The 26,649-nt window shown below is 45.9% G+C and overlaps 5 protein-coding genes across 5 annotated transcripts in view; 3 read left to right on the top strand and 2 right to left on the bottom strand.

The window, feature by feature from the left end:
• Positions 1-24,445, top strand: part of LOC309549873 (uncharacterized protein) — a gene marked incomplete at both ends in the record, with an annotated part of 66,123 nt that extends 41,678 nt beyond the window's left edge. The window contains 2 exons of the mRNA XM_082250368.1: positions 12,367-13,207; positions 24,423-24,445. Coding sequence (XP_082106494.1) covers positions 12,367-13,207; positions 24,423-24,445 — 864 coding nt within the window. The remainder of the gene's footprint in view (positions 1-12,366; positions 13,208-24,422) is intronic.
• LOC309550684 (uncharacterized protein) overlaps positions 1-26,649 on the bottom strand; it is a 1,024,308-nt gene that overhangs the window by 619,784 nt on the left and 377,875 nt on the right. The window lies entirely within an intron of this gene.
• LOC309550755 (uncharacterized protein) overlaps positions 1-26,649 on the top strand; it is a 318,095-nt gene that overhangs the window by 157,320 nt on the left and 134,126 nt on the right. The gene's annotated exons all lie outside the window — the stretch shown is intronic.
• LOC309550736 (uncharacterized protein) overlaps positions 1-26,649 on the top strand; it is an 851,482-nt gene that overhangs the window by 763,850 nt on the left and 60,983 nt on the right. The gene's annotated exons all lie outside the window — the stretch shown is intronic.
• LOC309550715 (uncharacterized protein) overlaps positions 1-26,649 on the bottom strand; it is a 523,380-nt gene that overhangs the window by 453,786 nt on the left and 42,945 nt on the right. The gene's annotated exons all lie outside the window — the stretch shown is intronic.

Here is a 26,649-nt window from a genome sequence, read left to right as displayed (position 1 = left end):
TTTCTGGCACCCTGTGGTGGGTGGCTGGCACCCTGTGGTTGGTGGGTGGCTGGTACAGGGCCTTTGGGCGGCTTGCTGTCTGACACCCTGTGATGGGTCGGTGGCTGTCTGGCACCCTGTGGTGGGTGGGTGGAAGCCCGCTGACAGCTGATGAGTCTTGGTTTATAAGGATGCGGGTGGCCGGCTTCCCAGCCCCCTGCTTAAGAACCAGCTATTTCTTCAGACAGAATTTGAATCAGTTGATCGTTTCTCGACCAATCAGAATTCCAATAGTTCTCAAAGCGTGAAATGAAATGAATTCTAGAAAGCAAAATAAAATAACGAAACAGATTTATCTGAAACAAAACAAATGTTTCCATTCTGCACATGTCTATGATGTTCAGCTGAAATATTAATTAATATGGTAATTTATGTTGTATGTTTAAATAGAGAGAAAGCAGTATGGCGGGTTTGCTATGACTAAATGCTTGTAGTGTGAAACGCGTTGACAGTCTCATCTCTCCTGCCATGTTGTCACTTCTGGATATATTCTAATAAAGGAGTATTTAGTTGGAGCATGGTTGTCCATTCAAGTTTCTTTTGATGCCTCAGTGACCAGCTGGACTTGCACTGATTGTGTGAGCAGAATAATGTGCACCAACCTAGAATGGGATATATTTGCGGGTTATCTTCACTGGTTTATTATTTTCCTCTTTATTATATTATCTTCTGATTCTTCAATCAGCCCTCGCTGTCTTCTACTGTCTACACAGAAGCGATGTACCCGGATCGGTGCAACCTTGGGAGCTGTACTCAGACCCCCGTGCTCTGGAAATGCCCCGTAATGTTGTTTCAGGCATTGGATCCATCATGAGGATCTCCCTATGGCACATGGTGCAATGTGTTGAGTTAGCCACAGGGTGCTATACAGGTCCAGGGGTGTAGTTCATCACTATGGAACCCAGTCCCTGAGGACCTCTTCGGGGGTATGCCCACCATTTCGAGTAAAGCATGGACCTTATATACAGTCCAGCATTCAGGACAGATAAGACAGGGTCACCCTGTAACTTTGACCATTACTCTATAAAACATTACTAAGTCTGGAATGTATTCCCCTTACGACGTAAGCTTTTCGAACTTGGTGCTAAAATTCAGAGCTCAGTCTCAGGTGGTCACACCACTAGTCACACCCTTTAATGCCACTTCCCCCTAGAGTCCTGATAAGGTACTCAGGTGCCCTTTCACCACTTGTTGCAGGACAGTCAACACCTGGGTTACGGTGTATTCCTTTCAGACACACTGCACCCTATCTCCTGCACCCTATTCCATGAGTACCCCACAGGGGGGATACCCTCACTTGTAGCTATGGTGGAGACCAGGAGAAAGGGAGCCAATTCTAAATCACAGGAGATTGGCTCTGCCAAAGGTCCACTCAATACTCAGCCTTGGAGTGACAATGTGTCTCTTGTACCAGAGTAGGACCCAGTTTTACCACCAATGTCCGTATCCGGTTCTAGCTCTATCTCAGGCACACAACATGTGACCTACCTGACGAAAGCAGAATTTTCTGTCACCTTTATGGTGGTTAAGTTAGAAGCTCATTCTAGAAGAGGGGTGCAAAGTGAACAGAAGGACAAAGCACAGCAGAATGTCTTAGTGGTCAACACCTTGTCCCAACCAGGACACTTCTTCCTGCATTGTAGGATGTCAGATTAGGCATTTATGAAGAGGAAGAGCTTTTCCAGCATAATGGCAGTGACAATGCGGGGGACCGCAAAAAGGGCACCTCTAGCACTGACTGTATGTAATGGCAAGGGGTGCTGGAGTGTGCTGCAGGGTCTATTGATGCTCGCTGCTGGGGGGTCTATTCTAGATGGAGGGGATCTATTTTGGCAGGGGGGTCTCTTGTTGCAGAGGAGGTCTATTATTGCTGGTGGAGGACCTACTATTGCTGGGGGATGGGTCTTAAACTTCTGGGGGTCAGTTGTTGCTGGGAGGGGTCTATTGATGCTGGCTGTGGGGAGACCTGTTGTTGCAGCCAGTAGTTTATTATTTGCCAGGGGGGGGGATCTGTTATGGATGGTCCATTGTTGTTAGGGGATCTTTCGTTACCGGCTGCAGGGAATCTATTTTACTGTTTTTCTTGTTATCTTTACCAAATTCCATACAAATTACTCAGCACCACAAAATGATACCTGGTTCTGTATTGTCTAAAAGGGCAGTACTGGGAGGTGGGTAGAGGGTGGAACCAAGAAATGGTGCTTGGAGGTGTGTAGAGGGTTGAACCAAGGACTGGTACTTGGAGATGGGTAGGGGTGGAACCAAGAAATGGTGGGTGGAGGGTGGAACCAAGGAATGGTGCTTGGAGGTGGGTAGGGGGATGGAACCAAGGAATGATACTCAGAGGTGGGTAGGGACAGAGAAAGGGGTAGTAGCTGCACCTATTCTCTGGGAAAACAAGCCCTGATAGTGAGTCATCTGTTTGCTTGATGTGGCCTTCGTGAGCTTAGCCATAAGAGTTGTCATTGGAGTATGCTGTGTCCATCAAGGGTATACTCAGTCATGATAATTGGATGTGTCCTTGGAGGGGTGCAGCATCTTCTGGTGGTAACTTCATGTGTTGGTCTTGTTCTTCAGGGGTATATCTGTCTGCAGTTGCAGCCTGTGAACCGGCCCTAACCCTTGCCTCTCTTCCAATGCAATGGAAAATGGAATGAGAAATATTGATTCTATCCTAAAGAATAATAGAGTAATGGTCAGAGGTACAGGGTGACCCTGTCTTATCTGTCCAAAATGCTGGACTGTATATAAAGTCCATGCTTTACCACCAATGTCCGTTTCTGGTTCTAGCTCTTTCTCAGACACACAACATGTGGGCTACCTGACCAAAGCAGAATTTTCTGTCGCCATTCCTTGGACAGATTACGTCTTAATACGGCCATCTTTGTCCAGAGCTCTAAATCTCTCCGCCTCTTCTCCCGATCCAGCTTCCCAACCGGAGTCAGATCCCGATATGCCGGTCCTAGAGGATGCAGAGACATGAGGGAATGGAGAGGATATGGATGCCGTACTGGAGGAAGGTGCAGAGAATTTCTCTCCCCCACATTATCATTATAATGAAGAAGGACCTTCACACAACATGCTTGCTAACGATGAAAAGCTCATTTCCTCTGTCTGCAAAATCTTTGACATTATACCACTTGGGACCAAGATTGGGATTCTGGCACTCCAAATGGTTTATGTCTCTACAAATAAGCGGATGCTTAAGGGGGCGCGGACATTATGCTCCTGTATTAAACCACTTCCCGCCCAACGACCTCATATGACGTCATGGACTTTGAGTGAAGATATCTGGATGATGGGTGGAGCTACAGGCATCGTTCACATATCTTCTTTTTCTGCCGGTGATTCCCTGCACCATAAAACCAATCATATGGGCTGTTCAGCCACTTGATTGTTTTTACAGGCGCCGCCCTCCAGAAAGTAAAAAATATTGTTTTTTTTTTCAAAGTTGTCGGTCATTTTTTGTTTATAGTGCAAAAAATAAAAACCACAGAGGTGATCAAATACCCCCAAAATAAATCTCTATTTGTAGGAAAAAAAAGGACATTGATTTTGTTTGGGTACAGTGTCACACGACCGTGCAATTTTCAGTTAAAGTACCGCAGTGCCGTTTCGCAAATAATGGGCTGGTCATGAAGGGGGGTAAATCTTCCGGGGCTGAACTTGTTAACTGACAGTTGTGCGGTCGTGCGACGCTGTACCCAAATAAATTTGATGTCCTTTTTTCCCACAAATAGAGATTTCTTTTGGGGGTATTTGATCTCCTCTGCGGTTTTTAATTTTTGTGCTATTAACAAAAAATTTCTGACAAAAAAAAACATAATTTTTTAATTTCTGCTATAAAACATCCAATAAAAAATGTACAAAAATCAAATTTCTTCATCAATTTATGCCAATATGTATTCTGCTACATGTTTTTGTTTAAAATAAATCTCAATAAGGGTATATTAATTGGTTTGCGCAAAAGTTATCTCATCTATAATCTATGGGATATATTTATGAAATTTTTATTTTTTTACTAGTAATAGCGGCGATCGGTGACTTACAGTGGGACTGTATTGCGGCGGACAAATCAGACACCATAACTCCCAACCGTCCCGGAAATCTGCGGGACTGTCCCGCAATTTGGAGTGAGTCCCGCGGTCCTGCGGAGCCGGGCTAAAGTCCCGCAAAATTATCTGGCCGGCCATCTCTTCTCCCCCCTCCTCCTCCCAGCTCCGCCCCCGTCTTCGGCTCCTGCCTCTAAGCGCCGGGATCGCTGCAGCGGGAAACAATCAGAGCCACAGACTGTAGTCAGGGCCGTCTTTAATGCAGGTAAAACCGGGGCTGTCATTTTTGGGGGGCCCAAAGCAGTTGGCCCTTGCCAAATGTCATGGATTTGTCTAAGCTGCCTGTCCCGCTGTGCTCTTGTCCCCGGCTGCATTCCGGAAAGCAGAGCCACGGTTGGGGACAGTTTGCAGCCTTTTCACTCCATGTTTGTGTTCACTACATGTTTGCTGCCCCTGCCCGCCCACTGCTCACACATTTTCGCCCCCTGTACCTCCCCCTACTTCGCTCGCTCATCAGTGTCCCTGCCTCTCTCCTGCAGGACTAAGGAGGACGATCCCCGATGTGGAGCCTCCAGGCTTCTGCTGCTTGAGTGGGCGGGATTACCCTGGGCTCCGAGATCGTGCCTGCCTAGAATCAGGTGTTCTGAGTTCTGACAGCAGCTGAGCTGCACAACGAGTGTATCTGGAGGTAAAGTCAGTTAGCAGTTCAGTATAGATTTGTTTGCAGGCACTTCTAGGCTGAGTTACTGCAGCTTAGCATCCAAGTGCTGCCTGTTAGCTGAAAAATTGGAAGATGGCTACATTGCTACTAGGTTTTTACGGTCTCCTGGTGTGGCGTGTGTCCCGACCCCCCTGTTATGTGCCCTCCCAACCCCCATAGCGTGTGCCCTCAGGACCCCCTGATATGTGCCCTCCCAACCCCCATAGCGTGTGCCCTCAGGACCCCCTGATATGTGCCCTCCCAACCCCCATAGCGTGTGCCCTCAGGTTCTCCTGATATGTGCACTCCCAACCCCTATAGCTGTGGCTGTGTGTGAGAGAGGCAGAGGCTGGGCGGGATTGCCGTGTGTCTCATTGTAGAGGGGAGTTTGTGAGACTACAATATCCAGCATGTCTATTGAGGAGGAGCTCTCCCCCCTTTCTCTTCTCTCCTCCCCACTTTTTCTTCTCTCCTCCCTCCCTTCCCATCCTTTACCCCCCTCTGTCCTCACTTCCTCTCTGTCCTCCCCCCCTCTCTCTCCCCCCCGCCCCCTCTCCCTCCCTCTGTCATCCCTCCCTCCCTCTGTCATCCCTCCCTCTGTCATCCCTCTCTCATCCCTCCCTCTCTCATCCTTCCCTCCCTCCCCCTGTCATCCCTCCCTCCCTCTGTCATCCCTCCCTCCCTCTGCATTGAAAGGGGTCACGCTGGTTATTCTGCATTAAAGGGGTCACGCTGGTTATTTTCCATTAAAGGGGTCACGCTGGCCATTCTGCATTAAAGGGGTCACGCTGGTTATTTTCCATTAAAGGGGTCACGCTGGCCATTCTGCATTAAAGGGGTCACGCTGGTTATTTTCCATTAAAGGGGTCACGCTGGTCATTCTGCATTGAAAGGGGGCACGCTGGTCATTCTGCATTGAAAGGGGGCACGCTGGTCTCTCTGCATTGAAAGGTGGCATGCTGGTCTCTCTGCATTGAAAGGTGGCACGCTGGTCTCTCTGCATTGAAAGGGGGCATGATGATCTCTCTGCATTGAAGGGGGGCACGGCATGCTGGTCATTCTGCATTGAAAGGGGTCATGCTGGTCATTCTGCATTGAAAGGGGGCACGCTGGTCTCTCTGCATTGAAAGGGGGCACGCTGGTCTCTCTGCATTGAAAGGTGGCACGCTGGTCTCTCTGCATTGAAAGGTGGCACGCTGGTCTCTCTGCATTGAAAGGGGGCACGATGATCTCTCTGCATTGAAGGGGGGCACAGCATGCTGGTCTCTCTGCATTGAAGGGGGCACACTCTACCTTGATTACTGAAGGCCCCTTTCACACTTTTGTGACCTCAAAGTCACGCAATTCTTAACAGCGTTTTTTGCCGCAAAAAACGGGGGCATTTGGGTTGGATGGAGCTGGGGTGGGCATATGGGGTGAATGAAGCTGGATGGGGGGGGGGGTGGATGGAGCTGGGGTGGGCATTTGAAGTGTTTGGAGGTTGGATGGGTGTTTGGGATAGATAGTGCTAGGGTGGGCATTTGGGGTGGATGGAGCTAGGGTGGGCATTTGAGGTGGATAGAGCTGCTGGGGGCATTTGGGGTGTATGGGGGAAGGGGGGGTGTATGGAGCTGGGTGGGCATTTGGGGTGTATAGAGCTGCTGGGGGGTGGATGGTACAGAGTCTGACCCCTGCATTCTGTACATTACATAATCCTATCTCCTGCATTCTGTACATTACATAATCCTGTCTCCTGCATTCTGTACATTACACTCTCCTGCACTATATACACAATACTGTACATTATATACTTCTCACCAAAGTCTTCATTGTCCCAACAGTTGCTGGTTGCTATGCAGTCTCTGACTATTTGAATGAAGTTCTTCTTCAAGGTAGGCTGAGCAATCAAAGCATATTTTATGAGTACTAAGTCTGGGTTTTGTTTACCCTATCCCTTAAGCCCCTCCCACTGCTAAGCAATTGGCCACACCCACAATTTGCTGCGTCGCAGGTTTTGTTTCTCTTTCAGTGTCCCTCATTGCGAAGTTCAAAAGTTGGGAGGTATGAGACACTAACTGACACTTTGTGGGAACCAGTGACACCAATACAGTGATCAGTGCTAAAAATATGCACTGTCACTGTACTAATGACACTGGCTGGGAAGGGGTTAACTTTAGGGGTGATCAAAGGGTTCAACGTGTGCCTAGCCAGTGTTTGTGCATTGGGGAGGAGGTGCTTTTACTAGGGGAAGGCATGGATCAATGGCTCTGCTTTGTAGGAACACAGGATCTATGCCTTCCCTACTGACAGAATGGCAATCTGCCTTGTTTACATAGACGGATTGCTATTCTGCCTGTGTACCGAACGATCAGCGGGTGTCGGCGGACATCGCTTCTCTGGGACCTGCTGTGTAGAATCACAGTGGTAGGGAGCCGCCGGCAGAGCGCACTTGCGCATGCTACCTGGAAGTGCAGGATCACGTTTATATACGTGGTTCTGAGCAGCAAGGCCGCCCTGTAGCAATAAAACTGCTATAGGGAGGTCGGAAAGTAGTAAAGACCTTTTTCTTTCACACCCCCAAATTTTGAGTCCCCCAAAATGACATTCCAGACTCTGAATCTAGTAGGTGTTTAAAAGGGGTCCCTAAAGCAAAGAAACCAAAAAACAACTGTGTGAGGTCAACCAGGAAATAAACACCAAACTGTTAATCCGAGAATTTCAGCCTGCCTGGCCAGGAAAGGGGGGGGGTGAGTGTGTGATGGTAATAGGCAGTAATATATATCTCCCCCTTGGTGGGAGTGGAGATGACCCATCTATAAGGATATACAGTACATACACACACAGCACAAGGCTATGTTCTCACTACGAGGCATTTCTCGGGGCTGCAGTTCCTCTGAGCTCCACAAGGTGGTGATCTCACTTCTAACCAGACAGGAAGTATCTATAGAGGACAGGAAAAGGTGTCAGTTATAGACAGGAAGTGATGTCACAGGAAGTGATGTCAAGTATAAAAGAGACGTTTTCGGGTGAAAGGTGAGTTGGGAGGAAGTAGAGCGGAGACATTGCTGGAAGTGGCAGGAGAGGAGGTAATAAGATCTTATTTTCTATTTACACCCAGTAACCCCCCCCCCCGTCATGTCCATCCTCTTCCTCCATAGTCACTGTGATGTCTTTTATCTCCAGCAGATGATGATACACCCATATATAGTGTGGAAACCTAGATCAACCCCTTCAGGGTCAGAACATTCCTCCACTTACGGGGTCAGAAAATGTTCTTCATTCTGGAGATTTGTCACCTTTCCCACCAATCATCTTCTCACCTTAGCAGTCTCTTGTAAAGAGGGATGAAGTTCACACTTTCACACCCTTCCTCTGAAGATACAAATTTCCCCATGCCTCACTACATTAACCATGTGCCTGCCCCTCCTGTAGGCCCAGGATCGGCATGGTGGATGGAGTGGAGGGTGATCAGTTCTCAGATCTCCTCTCTGGTGAATGAATCCAGAAGAGGCGAGCATTTCATCACTTCCAGGTTCAGTGCCATCATTCCCCGGTCACTGTGGTCAGGGATGAAGCTGGTTGATCCCGATCTGTACTTCTTCAGCTTCACTGGGGTCCATAGGTGACATTGGAGGTCTAAAAGACCCTTAATGTCTCCTTAAAGAGGACCTTTCATTTTCATTATGCTGTCACAAAGGGGGGTATTAGCCGTGCACTGGAGTGAAAGAAATGATTCTGGGGCCGTTATTCCCGGTTTTCTCTAAATGAATGACCTGTAGGAGCTTTTACAGCGTTGTCTTTGCATCATGTTGGGTAGTGAATTTAGTCATCATTTCATGGGAACACACAGTTTTAAGGGTTGACATAATTGTGTGTGTTGGGGGGGCGCATTGTTTTTACAAGCATAAAATGCAGATTTTATCGTGTGTGAAAATTTAATTTTGTTTAAAGCCCATCTCTGGGGAATCGAAAAACGGCCAAAATCCAAATGAGCATTTAACCCTCGTATAATGGGGGCAGCCCCACTTCAAGGGTTACATGGTCATTTTGGTGTAGGGAACCAAAAAAAGCTTGTTTACTTATCCGATCCTCTGATCCCTCAATACCGGCACTCTCCTCTACTCCCCTACACTCTGGCAGTGGACTATCCCTCCTCCTGTCCAATCAAGGGCTATGGGCTCTGCATTGGTCTTGATGGTCTCCGAGAACATGTGACCACTGTTTATAAAAAGATCCCCCTAAGTAACCCAATCTAGATGTTCCAATTCCCACTAGGGGCAACCCACCTATAACCCCTTATATTCCAATTCTAATATTGTCCAACCAATGCAATCCAGATAATTCTTCATTATCCGTCTACAGAGAAACCCGCATAGATCACATGACCACACCAATGAGAATGGAGGAGGATCGGAGTCACGTGACTGAGAGGTTATTAAGCCACACCCTGGAGATCATCTACCTGCTGATCGGAGAGGTGAGGAGGATTCTGGGAGGTCACATGACATCACTCTTATCTCTATTAATAAAACACAGACCTGACCAGAGAGGTGAGGAGGAATCTAGGAGGTCACATGACATTACTCTTATCTAGTCTGGTCAAAAGACCATGTTCTTATTATAGACATGTAGATGATGTCAGATGATTGATATCTCTTTATCTTTCTCCTGATCTGTAGGATTATGTTGTAGTGAAGAAGTCTAATGGGGAGCCAATCTCAGGAGGATGGAGCAGGACCCAGAGCCCCACCATGGTGCCTCCACCTCGTTCTCCGATACCTGAGAGGAACAAAGAGCAGAAGATCCTGGAACTGACCACCATGATGATCCATCTGCTGACAGGAGAGGTGAGTGGTGCTGGGAATTCTGGGACATTATCCAGTAACAGACAAGGGATGTGTCTGGATGGTGACTGTATCATTGTGTGTGTCAGGTTCCTATAAGGTGTCAGGATGTCACTGTCTATTTCTCCATGGAGGAGTGGGAGTATTTAGAAGGACACAAGGATCTCTACAAGGACGTCATGATGGAGAATCAGCCTCCCCTCACATCACCGGGTAAGAGGAGACTTTATTGTAAAGGAGAGAGCAGTACGGAGGCTCCACCTAGATCCCCCATCATCTGATAAACACATAGAAACAATGTATTCAGTCAGTGTGTGTGTTTCCTACAGATGGATCCAGTAATGGGAACCCACCAGAGAGATGTCCCCGTCCTCTGTATTCCCGGGATTCCACACAGGAAGGTCACACCGTCCCTCACCATCATCAGGTAGATGAGGAACAATCACTGATAGTATCATTAGGATCTGTACATTATCTGCATTGTTACCATATTTATTATATATTCAGAGTGGAGACCTGAGAGATTCTAAAGTTGAGGTTAAAGAAGAGATAAAAGAGGAGGATGATGAGGATGGAGTGATGGAGGAGTCAGAGTTTCTAAAAGAACACAAAGATCTGTATCAGGACACCATGGAGGAGTCATCCAGCTACAGAAACCCACCAGAGAGATGTCCCCGTCCTCTGTATTCCCGGGATTCCACACAGGAAGGTCACACCATCCCTCAATGTTACAAGGTTGGTGGATTGGAGCATCTAGAACATGGACTTCTGGAGAGGATACGTTTTTTTTTTTTATAATATCACAATATTAAAGCTTTTATCTTTCAGATGATATTTGCTCTAATTTTCTTGATTTAGAGTGGAGATCCAATCGATATAGAATTTGAGGTTAAAGCAGAAGAAGAAGAGACGTATGTGAGGGATGATCAGCAGTCTATGGAGGAGGATGGAATAACGGGGACATTTATAGAGGAGGACACTCCTACAGAGATCAGCACAGGTGGGTCATTAACACTAAATACATACATGACATAAATACATGTAATCCAACACTGATTACTGAATACCAATATTATGAGTCCTGACCCCTGCACTATATACTCTATGTTGTACATTATATACTCCTGACCCCTGCACTATATACTCTATGTTGTACATTACATACTCCTGACTAATGCTCTCTCTCCTTTACCCACTGGTACAGTATCTCACAAAAGAAAGTACACCCCTCACATTTCTGTAAATATTTTATTCTATCTTTTCATGTGACAACACTGAAGCAATGACACTTTACATTGTAGCAAAGTAGTGAGTGTACAGCTTGTATAACAGTGTAAATTTTCTGTCCCCCTCAAAATAACTCAACACACAGCCAATTAATGTCTAAACTGCTGGCAACAAAAGTGAGTACACCCCTAAGTGACAATGTCCAAATTTGGCCCAAAGTATCAATATTTTGTCTTGCCACCATTATTTTCCCCTCTTGGGCATGGAGTTCACTAGAGCTTCACAGGTTGCCACTGGAGTCCTCTTCCACTCCTCCATGACAACATCACGGAGCACGGATCACTGTCACTCCTATAAAAGACCGTTCTCGTTGTTTCCTCACTCTCTGACTAAGGTCCATGAATTATATTTGATTTTTTATTTGTTTTTGTGTTTAGTGAAAGAAACTTTCTGAATGTAAGCTGTTATTGGGTGAATGTTTCTGTGAATAGTTATACACCATTCTTTACACTACATGATTGTACCGATTTATTATTTATTTTATATCACATTTTATATCTGATGATCTGATTGGAGGACAGACTTTTACATGGTGATAATAATGTGATAACATCCTCCAACTTTGGAATCTTAAACAGAAAGTGATAATGAGGGAGGAGTCAGTAACCCAATGATGGTGGTCTTCAGGATCAGTCCAGTCTTCATCTTGGTTGTTCTCCCCCCATCCTCACTTTCTGACCTCTGGTGGGGCTCAGCCCCGCTGTTATTCAGGACTAAATCATGGACTAAATAAGGAAGGGCGGGACTTCTTGTGTTGGGAAGATGGCAATGAGTGATAGAGGGAGAGGGGACGCTCGTCCTATAATCTACTCATCACTGCCACTACTATAAAATACAGTTCTCGTTGTTTCTTCACTCTCTGACTAAGGTCCATGAATAAAGAGATGAACTGGTAGGAGATCAGAGGACCCATTTACTAGTTACCTTGAGGGTGGAATTGTAAGATCATCAGAGACAAAGCTGCCTGATGTGGGCGGAGTCCTGGTTTAGGAGAACCAATCTGCTGATGTCTAGTAATAATCTTTGTATTTCTATTTTAGTAGATGGACGGGAGATGAGGAAAACCTCAGAGGATTGTCTCATTTTGTCTCCAGACTGTAAAGTAGAAGATGAGGACATCACACAGTATAGTCCAGGAGAAAACCCGGCTACCTCAAATGACCATCCGGCACCACACAGGGTAGATGGACCATCATATTCCTCTTATCCTGAGGAACCTCAGACTGCGAGGAACAGTGCGGGACCATCGTATTCCTCTTATCCTGAAGAACCTCAGACTGTGAGGGACGGTGCCGGACCATCGTATTCCTCTTATCCTGAGGAACCTCAGACTGTGAGGGACAGTGCCGGACCATCGTATTCCTCCTATCCTGAGGAACCTCAGACTGTGAGGGACAGTGCCGGACCATCGTATTCCTCTTATCCTGAGGAACCTCACACTGTGAGGGACGGTGCCTTCCTTACAACAGATAAGAGGTTCTCCTGTACTGAGTGCGGGAAGTGTTTCAGTTTTAAATCCAATCTTAATGTGCATAAAAGATCTCACACAGGGGAGAAGCTGTATTCCTGTCCTGAGTGCGGGAAATGTTTTTCAAAGAAGTCCACTCTTTGCAAACATCAGAGATTGCACACTGGTGAGAAGCCGTATTCCTGTCCTGAGTGTGGGAAATGTTTTTCACGCAAGTCATATCTTGCCACACATCAGAGATCGCACACTGGTGAGAAGCCATATTCCTGTCCTGAGTGCGGGAAATGTTTTTCACAAAAGTCCACTCTTTGCAAACATCAGAGATTGCACACTGGTGAGAAGCCGTATTACTGTCCTGAGTGTGGGAAATGTTTTTCACGCAAGTCATATCTTTCCACACATCAGAGATCGCACACTGGTGAGAAACCGTATTCCTGTCCTGAGTGCGGGAAATGTTTTTCAGTGAAGTCCAATCTTTCCACTCATCAGAGATTGCACACTGGTGAGAAGCCATATTCCTGTCCTGAGTGCAGGAGATGTTTTTCAGATAAGTCACATCTTTCCACACATCAGAAATCGCACACTGGCGAGAAGTCTTTTTCCTGTCCTGAGTGTGGGAAATGTTTTTCACGCAAGTCATATCTTTCCACACATCAGAAATCGCACACTGGTGAGAAGCTGCATTCCTGTCCTGAGTGCGGGAAATGTTTTGCACAGAAGTCCAATCTTTCTGTGCATCAGAGATTGCACACTGGTAAAAAGTTGTATTCTTGTCCTAAGTGCGAGAAATGTTTTGCACAGAAGTCCAATCTTTCTGTGCATCAGAAATTGCACTATGGTGAGAAGTCGTATTCCTGTCCTGAGTGTGGGAAATGTTTTTCACGCAAGTCATGTGTTTCCACACATCAGAGATTGCACACGGGTGAGAAGCCGTATTCATGTCCTGAGTGCGGGAAATGTTTCTCACAGAAGTCTAGTCTTAACACACATCATTGATCTCACACGGGGGAGAAGCCGTATTCCATTCCTGAGTGAGGGAATTGTTCCTCACTGAAGTCCTGTCTTCCTGTACATCAGGGATTCCACACAACCCTGGAGGTGTATTAGTGCCTTGAGTGCGGGAAATGTCTTCTATATGAATGTTGGTGGACATGTGTGGAAGAAGCACACCCTGATATACACCATGGCTGATCTTCATCATGTAAGAAACACTTCATAAGGAGATCAGAGATCACCAGAGACATGGATGAAGTGTTGTCCCGTGTTGGCAATTGATAGCAGGAGAAAAATAAAAATGGAGTCCTTACCTTTCATTGGCTGAGTACATTTTGTGCGGGAAGATTTCAGGTTTGGTTGTTATAAATGTGTTGATGAAATGTGACCCGCATTCCCCCAGTCATGGTGAATTGGGATTTCTTCTAATAGAAACATAGAATGTGTCGGCAGGTAAGAACCATTTGGCCCATCTAGTCTGCCCAATATATCTGAATGGTCAGTTTCATCTAGTGGCCATAATGTGCTTTCCTGAAAGGTGCTTATGGCCCCGCCCTCGTTCCTCCCCCATAAGTCCCCACCCCCATAAATGTTCAGGATAAGCCAATGGCTGCGTACCTTTTTTGTCCTCCTTACTTTTAGGACCATTTTTGTATGAGGTTTTCCTACCTATTGGAAGTATTGGTGGGCGGGTCTGATGCTGGGCAGCTGTGCAGGATGTCAGGAGCTTCCTTTGGTATCCAGAAGTCTTCCAGGATGTCCAGAGTGGTCATTGAGTCCCCAGCTATCAGCGGGGTGGTGTTATGGCACACATATGTAGAGGAACCATGCCTGGGTGGCCATTAAGTGTTAGACACGTGAAATTCGTTTCGGTGTGAATACAAATTCCGACAAATTTTTGGTTATTCCTAGATTCGGATGTATCCAAATCTCCAAATGAAATTGTAATGAATTTAGTTGAAATTTGTTTTGTTTATTCGTTTTCTAATGAATTCCAACTTTTCAGAAAGATTCAAATTTGGATCAGTCAAAAAACGATCGACCGATGCAAATTCTGTGTGAAGAAATAGCTGGTTGTTAAGCAGCAAGCCAGGAAGCCGGCCGCCCGCATCCTTACCAATCATGACTCTTTAGCTGTCAGCGGGGTTCCCCACTGACAGATGAATGTAAAGAAAAGAATGCCGGCATTGCCCGGCAATAGAAGAAAAATGGCGTGGTCCCTCCCCCAGTCCATACCAGGCCCTTCGGCGGCCCATATTCAAAAAAAAAAACCAGCATGGGTTCTCCCCTAGAATCCATACCAGACCCTTTATCCCGGCATGCAGCCCGGCAGATCAGGAAAGTGGGAGGGACGAGTGAGCCCCCCCCTTAACCATACCAGGCCACATGTCCTCAACATGGAGGAGTGGGTGCTTTAGGGAAGCTCTGCCCCCCCCACCCCGAAGCACCTCATCCCAATGTTGATGGGGACAAGGGCCTCTTCCCCACAACCGTGGCCTGTGGTTGTGGGGGTCTACAGGCAGGGGACTTGTCATAATCTGAAAGCCCCTTTTACCAAGGGGGCCCCAGATACCGCCCCCCCCCCCATGTGAATGAGTATCAGGGACATTTTACCTGTACCTATTCACCAAACATTGTCAAAAAGTAATAAAAACACACACACAATTTTTGAAAAATCCTTTATTAAAAAAAACTACTGCAGGCTCCTCTGACATTTCTTACATAGGTAAGGGGCGAGGTCACCTTTCTCCGTCACCTGGTGGCACCGCCCCCTTCTGACCGATGCATGCTGGGTCCTTGACCTTAGAAGGGGTGGAGCCACCAGGTCACGTAGACAGGGAATACTGCCCCTTACCTATATAAAAGATGTGATTGGAGGAGCCTGCAGTAGGCAGAGGGCCTCCATGACTTGTCCCCATCAACATGGGGACAAGGACATTTGGGGTGGGGGTCAGAGATGCCCCAAAGCACCCATCCATGTTGAGGGCATGTGGCCGGGTATGGGTTGGGGGGGGTGCTCGCTTGTCCCCCCTTTCCTGACTTGCTGAACTGCATGCTCAGGTAACCCACAACATTTTTTTTTTTTTTTTTTTTACATTTTGGCGTGGGCCTGGCATAGACTGGGGGGGGGGAGGGGACCCCACGTCATTTTTTTTTTTTAAATGTTTCTATTGCCGGGCAATGCTGGTGTTCTATCAGAAAATCCTACCCCATCAGAAATCTCGTTATTTCCGGTTCAGATCAGCTGTGGATTCGTCATGCATCAGCTGTATGCATCAGCTGTAGCTGCGTCACACATCCTAGTGCGCATGCGGGTCGGGCAGCGGGCAGGGAGATCTCTTATAACAAATATCCATCCGATCTCCATGCCCCACACTGCACCGACCCGACAATGGGGCAATCCGATCTCCATGCCCCACACTGCACCGACCCGACAATGGGGCAATCCGATCTCCATGCCCCACACTGCACCGACCCGACAATGGGACAATCCGATCTCCATGCCCCACACTGCACCGACCCGACAATGGGGCAATCCGATCTCCATGCCCCACACTGCACCGACCTGACAATGAGACAATATGCCCACTGTCCATTTCATGGCTATGTTCCATTGTCGGGTCGGTGCAGTGTGGGGCATGGAGATCGGATGGATATTTGTTATAAGAGATCTCCCTGCCCGCTGCCTGACCTGTTGCCGCGCATGCGCGCTAGGACGTGTCCCCGACCGTTGCGATATTATCAAATTTCCCTACCTATTGCGCGCATGCACACTAGGACATGTGAAGCGGCTACAGCTGATGCATGACGAATCCACAGCTGATCTGAACCGGAAATGACGGAGGTATGGATTTCTGATGGGATAGGGAGATCTGATAGAACACTGGCATTCTTTTCTTTACATTCATCGGTCAGTGGGGAAGCCCGCTGACAGCTGATGAGTCATCGGTTGGTAAGGAATGCGAGCGGCCGGCTTCCCAGCCCCCTGCTTAAAAACCAGCTATTTCTTCACACAGAATTTTAATCAGTTGATCATTTATCGACCGATTATTATTCCGATTGTTCTGCAAAGTTGAAATTTGTTAGAAAATCCATCCCCTGGGCTGGGATGGATTCCCCCTTTTTTTCCCTCCTATAGGCTGGTCTGGATTAGTAAGCTGGATCCTCCTCTCATCATGGTAGTATGGCCAGTTTAAAGAAAACAAAAGGCTCCATATAGAGCAGTATGTTCAAAATAAGTTTATTACCCACTACAATGGGTTAAAGGCAAGGAATTTGTATAAAAAGTAAAACCGTGGTGGTCAGTGGTCGGCTTGTGCGGGCTGCGTGTCCCCTTTGCAGAGTGGCGAGCGGTGCTTTCCGGCTTGCGTTCCAGCTGACCCAACGTGATGACGCTATGTGTTCCAAACTGAAAAAAAGGGGAATCCATCCCAGCCCAGGGGGCACCTAAGCGCGAATGGTCCTAGTGCTGTAAAGCACATAGGACCCACTGGTTCTGGTAAGTTATTTTATCTAGCCACCATTTACGGCGAAAAGGATTGATGTCACAGAATATTAAGGACAATCACGTTTAAAGCACCTGCACCTTGAATTGCATTTGAACCATTTTAAGGACTTATTTTTGATCTTCTTGAGCACCATGTCACTTTATATATATATATATATATATATATATATATATTGGACTTTTATATACCAACAGTCACGATTTATTTATATATATTTGGTTATTTTTAATATTGCTATATCCTTAATACTGTATGATTTTTTTTTATTTTTTCATACTACCTGAATCATTGAAATATACACTTGGTATCATTCCTATACTATTCACCAGCAAGCGCTGTAGCTGGCTTTCTTTAAAGCTAATTCTATCCATCAGTGGCCTACCTTTGTCTTCTTTTCTGTCCTGAGGAGCAGGGACGGCCCGTCCATTGAGTCGCAGGGGCGCCGCCCCCCGATCCATGCGTCCGGCCCCCTAATCTACATGCAGGGCGCTGAATGCATGGATTCCTATATGAGATTGTTTTATATTTGAAGCACGTGATTAGAGCCAGAGGCTCTAATAGGCTTCAAAAAAGGATGGGCTACGGGCACAGAGCACTGCCCCCTGAGCCCACCCAGTTGTGTGACAATAGTGAATGAATATTCGCTATTGTCACACTGACTCTCCTCCCAGCCAATCAGGAAGAGGGTTGTGAGACCTCTTTCCCAATTGGCCAAAAGGAGAATCGATCTTACTGGCCAGTAGCCAGGAAGAGGCAGAAGACCAACAGCTGGAGGAGGACAGTGGCTCAGCCATCCAGCATTACCCAACTCGGACATAAGGAAGGAGGAGGTAAGGAGGCAGACGGGGGAGGGGGAGGAATGTGTCACTGACTGACAAACTGACTGCGTGAACTAACTGTGACTTGACTGACTGAACTGACTGACTGCCTGAACTGAACTGACCGACTGGGGGGGGGGGGGGGGGGCGGCGTGCGCATTGGTTTACTGACTGAACTAACGGACTGACTGAACTGGACTGATTAAATTGACTGAGCTGACTGACTGAAGTGACTGAGCTGAACTGACTAAACTAACTGAACTGACCGACCAAGGGAGGGGGGGTGTGTATTGGTTGCCCACTGAACTGACTGATTAAAACTGATTGAACTAACTGACTGACTGAACTGACTGATTAAACTGACTGGCTGAACTAACTAATTGAATTGACTGACTGAACTGACCGACCAGGGGGGGGACATTGGTTTGCCGACTGAACTGACTGATTAAACTGACTAACTGAACTGATCAGATTGACTGACTTACTTACTGATTGAACTGACTGACTGACTTGAACTGACCGACCAAGAAGGGGGGGGGGGAGGTGCGTATTGACTGACTGATTGACTGAACCAACTGACTGACTGAACTGACGAAACTACTGAACTGACAGACCGAACTGACCGACCAAGGGCGGGGTTGTGCATTGACTGACTGAACTGAACTAACTAACTGACTGAACTGACCAACCAGGGGGGGGGGGGGGCGCATTGGTTTGCTGACTGACTGAATGATTAAACTGACTGACAGTTCAAACAACCCGGTGGCACACTGACCTCCAGCATACAGGGGGCACACTGACCTCCAGCATACAGGGGAACACTGATTGCCAGCATACAGGGGGCACACTTACTGCCAGCATACAGGGGGCACACTGACTGCCAGCATTCAGGGGTACACTGACCTCCAGCATACAGGGGGAACACTGACTTCCAGCATACAGGGGGAACACTGACTTCCAGCATACAGGGGGTACACTGATCGCCAGCATACAGGGGGCACACTGACCACAAGCATATAGGGAGAACACTGACCTCCAGCATACAGGGGGTACACTGACCTCCAGCATACAGGGGGCACACTGACCGCCAGCATACAGGGGGTACACTGACCTCCAGCATACAGGGGTACACGGACCGCCAGCATACAGGGGTACACGGACCGCCAGCATACAGGGGTACACGGACCTCCAGCATACAGGGGGAACACTGACCTCCAGCATACAGGGGGAACACTGACTGCCAGCATACAGGGGGAACACTGACTGCCAGCATACAGGGGGTACACTGACCGCCAGCATACAGGGGGTACACTGACCGCCAGCATACAGGGGGCACACTGACCACAAGCATATAGGGAGAACACTGACCTCCAGCATACAGGGGGGTACACTGACCGCCAGCATACAGGGGGTACACTGACCTCCAGCATACAGGGGCACACTGACCTCCAGCATACAGTGGGCACACTGACCGCCAGCATACAGGGGGCATACTGACCGCCAGCATAGAGGGGCACACTGACCTCCAGCATACAGGAACAAACGGTCAAGAGGGAAAAGAACCGCTCAAGTGAGGGGATAGTTCCAAACACATCCAACCCAGGTGCAGGCACGGATCCGCAGTCCTGATAGCAGCAATTGGAAGAGCACAAAAAGCCGCACAACCGGTTGAAGATGCAAAAAGTTAAAATCCAAATTTATTTTGCAGGCAAAAAGATAAAATCATCCAAGATGAAACCAAAACAGTCGGAGACATGGGGGGGAAAAGGGGAGCACGGCGGTTGACGCGTTTCACGGAATCTTCCGCTTAGTCGTAACCATGCTGTACAATACAAGACACTGCTATATATAGAGGAAAAGGCATTTCAAATAACATGTACCTCCCAGAATGTGCTTGATTGAGCCCACACAGCTGCAGATACTAAATCCCAATTAAGGGCACACAAACAGCCCAGCAGGAATTGTATGTTTGTTTTTGCTTCACCTTTTGTCCAAAAACGCATAGCAAAAAAGTTCTATAAATGCATATGCGAAAAAGCTTTCAATAAAAATAAGGAAAAAACAGTAGTGATAATATAAAAAGACAGCTGGTAGAAGCCAAAAAACGAACAAAAACAAAGTAAAGGGAGAAAAGAAAAACGAAGGGAAAAAAAAAAAACGAAGGGAAAAAAAAAAAAAAAAAACAAGAAAAAGAAAAAAGAAAGACAAAGAAAAAGAAAACAGTAAAACGGAAGCATATAGATGTGTTCATACCCAGATGGAACTATGGTATAAAAAGAAATGGTGTATAATATAGTCATGAAGAGCATATATGTGTAAATATATAAGTGGTACACATAAAAATAATAAATGTGTAACCACAAACACATACATCACGTCCATATAGCTTATGAAACAAATAGATAAATGGGGGGGGGGGGGAATTGTACACATATGTAATAGGTATGAGCACAACCCCCAAAAAACGTGTAACCCCATCCATTGAGTGGTATATCTGCAACTGTGTTCACATACATAGTGCAATCCACCCAATCGAAAGAATATAAAAATAACCAATGAGATATGTAAGAACACTAAACATTACCATAAAAATAATAATAAATACATAAATGCATAAACATAGAAGTCCTGTGTGTCTTTATCAGCATAATGGTATTATTATCCCCTATAAAGATATAAAAATAGGGACATTTAAATGGATATATACCCAAGACATTGGTAACGTCTCAGGCATATCCCACATCGATCTAACAAAAATTTTTTTATATATATATATGCTTTCGTGTACATGTCGACTTAGATCATACTGAACACAGAGTATAGCATGCACCTGTGTGAACCACCGTGCATATAGCACAATCAATATCCATAAAGGAATCAGCCACACATTGCATAAATATATAGCCATGGAGGCAAGCCGAACGGAACAACATGCAGATATATATATCGAAGAACACATGCATTCCAAAAAAAAAAAAAAAGGGATGCAGAGACCGAAATGGGACAAAAGGGAAGGAGAAATGAGAAAAAAAGAAAAAAGAAGAAACAAAGAAACACTAAGACATAGAATGGTCAATCAAAGAAACATGTACCCTGTATGCATATGGGATACAGGTAGCCCTCTCTGTATGTATAGTTAAATGTATGTACCCACGAATAGATACATGAATCATTACTGGGAATAAAAGTGAGTATCATCCCATTCAAAATTTAAACCGCCAGGTAAGCGGGTCTGGAGTTTATGAATCCAGAAAACCTCCCGCTTACACAGAAGGCAGAACACATCGCCCCCTCTTACAGGAGCAACCACACGTTTGATCACTTGGACCGATATCAAAGACAGATCACCGTCATGTTCTGAATTAAAATGTCAGGCCACATTCGTGGATTTCCTCAATCTGACGTCACTAAGGTGTTCCCTAAGATCGTGGAAAACGGATCGAAATGTGTATGAGGGCAAAAGTTCAATCCTTTCGATAAAAGGCTCAATTCCCCCACGGTTAGGATCTTTTGTGATATTTCCTCTGAGCTCGCAATGAATAGTGGTGATCCCGTTGGCCTCCGGTGCTTCTTTCCTCCCCTCCTTGTTTTCTTTGCGGTTTTTTCTTTTTCTGGGGCTTTTTCTCCCTTCTCTGACCGTTTTTTGAAAAAGGGGTATTGTACGGTGTACCTCCTGATCTAGGGAGTTGAGCATGATCAGGAGAGCTATCCGAGCCAGGTGTACCATAGGGACTCTCTATGACGCTTGTTTCTGGATCGGAAAAGCTCACTCTTTTCTTAAATTGGTGGCGATTCCATCGCTGCGATTTTTTCCACACATATACATTGTCCATTTCATAATCCACTTTATCACGCTGAAACTTTTCTTTTTTGCCATTCATGATCTCCTTTTCAAATTTGTCAGTTCTAGCACTGAGATTCTGATCAAACTCCGAAAATGAAGGCAAATCTTTAAAAGTGCATAGCTCCTGTTGTAACATTGTTATATCCTCTTGTAGCTTTTTTAATTCCAGGGTTCTAGATGTTATGATTATTTTCATTAGTTCAATAGAACAAGTAGAAAGAGTATCTGTCCACAATTTTTTGATTTATAAATATAAGTGACACAGCTAAAATAATAAACTGGTATAGTGCTAAAAATGCATATATATTATATTATAAGAGCCAATTATTATACCAAGGCTTGTCACCCCTGTAGGGGTAATCATTTCTGGTAAGTGCGGTCCTGGGGGTGCGGAGAGCACAGAGTGATCACCATATTCGGCACCCATAAGGATCGTATTAAGGCACCTGCACTTAAGTCACTTTGAATATTACAACATCCTTGCACCTTATAATTAACTGTTAAAGTTTCCCATATATTTGAAGAAAATCTATTGGACTGTTACTGGACTATATATATTTTTTGCTACAATATTTTTGGCTATTTTTGATACAATTTTTTGCTACAATTTTAATAATTAGGTTTTATATATATCTCTATATGTGGTTCCCTGCTGATTTTATACTGTGTATTTTAGAACCTTTTTTTATTCAGCAATCCATGAGTTGGATTTTATATACATAGTGTTTCCACTGATGCATTTTTAGCACTATACCAGTTTATTATTTTAGCTGTGTCACTTATATTTATAAATCTAGTAGCACTACTTATATTCACTTTTTTCATATTATATTGTACCACTGCACAAGGTTATAGGTTCACATTTGAATATATTAGATTGCATTTTCACTGTAGCGATTTACACAATCGCATTTTCACTGTAGCGATCTATAGAATCGCATTAAGCACGGTTACTGGTTTCACCAGTTTCTGTCACTAGACCAAGAACAGAGCACCTAGCACACCATAATTTTTATTGTACATCCTTGTTTTGGGAATTATTTATTCCCAGATTACCACCATTATTTATATTTTTGCAATTTTTCAAGGAGCTATATATTTTCTATATATTTTTATTGGTTTTTGGCACTATTGCACTATTGCACTTTATTTAGGGTTCACGATATTTATTAGTAAGTGATTTATAGGCAGCGCCATACACCTCCTTTTCTTTTACATTTTTCTACTAGATATCTTTGGATTATAGTTACAGAGGTAGGCTGCAGCCGGTTGTATCTGTGTTCACTGTTCTATTATATCCTAAGCGCGGATACATTTACATATCTGTTGGAGCTGAGTTCAAAAGTTCAGAGTCCCCCCAAGCATCAGTCTCAATGCCTCCTGATCCGGTAGGAGCAGATCCCTGAGACACTGGAGGTGCAGCCGATGTCAGGGATTCGGGCAGCTGAGAACAAGGACGCAATTGGTCCGCATGCCGTCTGCAAATGGAACCATCTTCCAGGCAGACCCTATACATTTTGGGTCCCAAAGTCTCTGCGACGATAGCAGGAAGCCAACGAGTGTTGGAAGCGCCATAAGGTCGAGCCCATACCTTTGGCTGGGCTGTAAACCGGGGAATCTCTTCGTGTTTGACCCTCTTGTCTTGGGACTGCCGTACATGTTCTTGGACCGTTTGAGGGCGGAGCATGTCCAGAACAGTCCATGGCTGCCGACCAAAAAGAAGTTCAGCTGGAGTTTTCCCAGTGGTTGCATGTGGTGTGGTTCTGTAAGCAGAAAGGAAGGAGTCCAGCTGCTGGGGTGACAGGGACTGTTGTTTACTTGTAGCCACAGTAGCTTTGAAATAGCGTTTGAAGGTCTGTACAAACCTTTCTGCTTGACCATTTGTAGCCGGGTGGTAAGGTGCGGTCAACTTGTGTTTGATGTTGTGGGCAGTCAGGAAACTCTGAAACTCCTGGCTTGTGAATTGTGCACCGTTGTCTGTGACAATTTCTCTGGGGTATCCAAACGTAGCAGCGAGATTTAACAGTATAGAAATCATCGCCTTAGTCATCGGCTGGGTAACAGGAATGACCTCAGGCCACTTTGAATGAGCATCAATAATGATCAAAAAGGTGTGTCCTCTGATCGGGCCTGCAAAGTCCAAGTGTAGGCGAAACCAGGGAACCGTGGGCCAAGTCCAGGGCTGGACGCACCCTCGAGGAGGGTCTCTTGCAGTTTGTGCACATCCAGCACACGCATTCACATATGTCGTGATATCTGAGTCTAGGTTCGGCCACCACAAATAGCCTCGGGCCTTTTGTTTCATATGTGTGCCCCCGGGATGACCAGTATGTAGCAAGTCCAGAATGTGTCTCCGGAGGGTCTGTGGAACGATCACCCGGTCTCCCCATAAAACACAGTTGCCAGCCACAGTTAATTTCAGACGCCTACAGAAGTAAGGTTCATAATCCTGTGTGACAGTTGCAGGCCAACCGTACCGTACCCAGGAGAGTATTGTCTTAAGAAAAGGTATCCTTGGCTGTATGGGCTGCTACCTCCTTAGAAGACAGAAAGGACAGGCTGGTATAACGACAACTCTTGATTGGTGGAGAAGAATCTGTTAATGTCCTTGTCAGACGGGACATGGAGTCCGCATTAGCATTGGCATCATGGCTACGATGCTGGATTTTGTAGCTATATGCTCCCAAGAATAGGGAAGAGCGTTGAAGACGGGCTGCAGTCGTTTGGGAGATGCCTTTGTCAGGGCTAAAGATCTGAAGGAGTGGTTTATGATCAGTCAGTATGGTGAATTCCCTACCATACAGGTAAAGATGAAACTTCTTAATTGCCCATATGAGCTCCAGAGCCTCTTTGTCAATGTGAGAGTAATTGCTTTCTGCTTTTGTCAAGGACTTGGAGGCGAATGCCACTGATTTCTCTGACCCACCTGGTAAAACGTGAGATAGCACAACCCCTAGTGATGGCGACCCTTTTTGAGCCCAGGTGCCCAAACTGCAACGGAAAACCAACTTTTTTATTTCAAAGTGCCAACACTGCAATTAAACCTGAATATCGAGGTTTTTAGTTATAAAAAAAACATGTACATTTTTTTGTTTTGTAATGCTAGTATTCATGTGAAAGACACCTTTGCTCTCTGCATACATTAACAGACATTAGGAGGGGTTAGAGGTGGGGATGATGGTATTTGCATATTGGTACTAGAAGTATCCACATTAAAAATCTCAAGGTTCCTGACATTCCGCAATGTAAAAATGGAAGTGTACATTAATTCCATCATAATGTGCAAAAGCAATGTAATTTTATTTTTTTAATAAACAAAAGCCACAGCTTTTTGACCAAGTAATCACAGACCACACAAGGCTCAGTGTCCACCCCCAAATGTAAAAAAAAATGTAGTGCATGGTCACAGAAAACCAAAGGGTTAATCTGGATTCTTAGCACATGGCCAGGATGAAGGTACCCACACAGGAGGCCACACAGAAAGGAGTTTAAGCCCCCGTTCACACTAAGGCGACCTGGTCGCCTCACAGGTCGCCTCCCATAGGGAAGCTGCGGACCCGTTCTAATAGGAGCGACACAAGTCGCTCCTACCTAGAAAAAGGGTCCGGAGCTTCTTTGGGGCGACCAGGAGGCGACCGCCATAGACTTCAATGCTATGAAGTCTGTGGCGGCCGCTCCGAGGTCGCGGTGCGAGGTAGCGTCGCCTGCATGTGAACGGGGGCTAAGGGAAGGCTCAGTGTCCACCCCCCCAAATTAAACAAACATGTAGTGACCTTTCTGTACGGCCATCCTGGCCATGTGCTAAGGATCCAGATTAACCCCTTTGGTTTTCTGTGACTGTGACCATGCACCACATTTTTTTTACATTTGAGCCTTGTGTGGTCTGTGATTAGAGACTTGGTCAAAAAAGCTGGAGGATCCTTGGCACACACAGGAGGCCAGACAAAGGGGAAGGAGTAGGTGGTACAGATCTGCATGGCTTCGGTCACCAGGAAGTGAGGGGAGCACCTTGACCCGTTCTTTTCATTGTGGTATTAATTATTTTGCATTCACTTTTTTACTGTGCATAGATAGAACATTGGATCAGATTCCCTCCACCTTACACATCTACTGCAGTCATTAATTATACATTTTTTGGGCAGTGCATTTACCTCCACATTCCCATCAAGCAGCTTTAACCCTCCCAAGGGACACATTATACATAACGATTACACATTATGTTCACAAAAGCTCACCTGGCATCAGTGTCTGCTTGTGTCTTCCAACCGCTCAGCAGCTCTTTTCTGCCGCACTTCACTACTGGCCTCAGAGCTGCGCAGGAGCCGCCTCTTCTTCTTCATGCCCGCCCCGGACACCTCACCCCCTGCCTCCACGCCCACCACGGGCACGTCACTCCCTGCCCTAGACTTGTGGGAGATGTAGTTAGATGGGGAGTGCAGCTTGTATGGATGGATGCCTGGTTGGTCAATTTTCCTCCTGCGTGCCGGCAGAGAGAGCTCTGCGTGCCAGCTGTGGCACGTGTGCCATAGGTTCGCCATCACTGCCCTAGACCATAGGGTGAGGCATCACAAACCAAGGTGAGAGGCCTTTGGAGGTCATAGTGCACGAGCATGCGTGACGCCAACAGCTTTCGCTTAGAAACTTCAAAAGCACGTTGGCATGCAGCCGACCAGTTCCATCTGGAGTGTTTCTCCAAAAGCTTGTTCAACGGAAACAAAGTGTGTGCTAGATCTGGCAGGAATTTGTGGTAATAGTTCAGCAAACCCAGGTATGATCGCAGCTGTTGGACGTTGGTTGGGGCTGGAGCTTTTACTAAAGCATCAACTTTGGCTTCCGTGGTATGTATACCCTCTGCATCCACAAGGGTACTAAAATGTAGCCCCATAAGGATAGAATAATTAAGATTTGTTAAAATAATAGTGATAAATGGATTTTTATTTTTTATATTTTATTGCATATCTGCCTTTTAATTTTGTCTCATCTATTATTGATTTTATACCGTTTATGGAAACCCATTAGGTTATGTATAAGACATTATTTTGTTATCCATTAATATTTGTTGGGAATTGTATGTTATAATTTGCATTTTACAATCCTTTTCCTTTTTTTGCCTGAG

Source organism: Pelophylax lessonae, assembly GCF_965119305.1.
Source record: "Pelophylax lessonae genome assembly, chromosome: 3".
Classification (NCBI taxonomy): Eukaryota; Metazoa; Chordata; class Amphibia; order Anura; family Ranidae; genus Pelophylax; species Pelophylax lessonae.
This window is presented reverse-complemented; position numbering and strand designations above follow the sequence as displayed.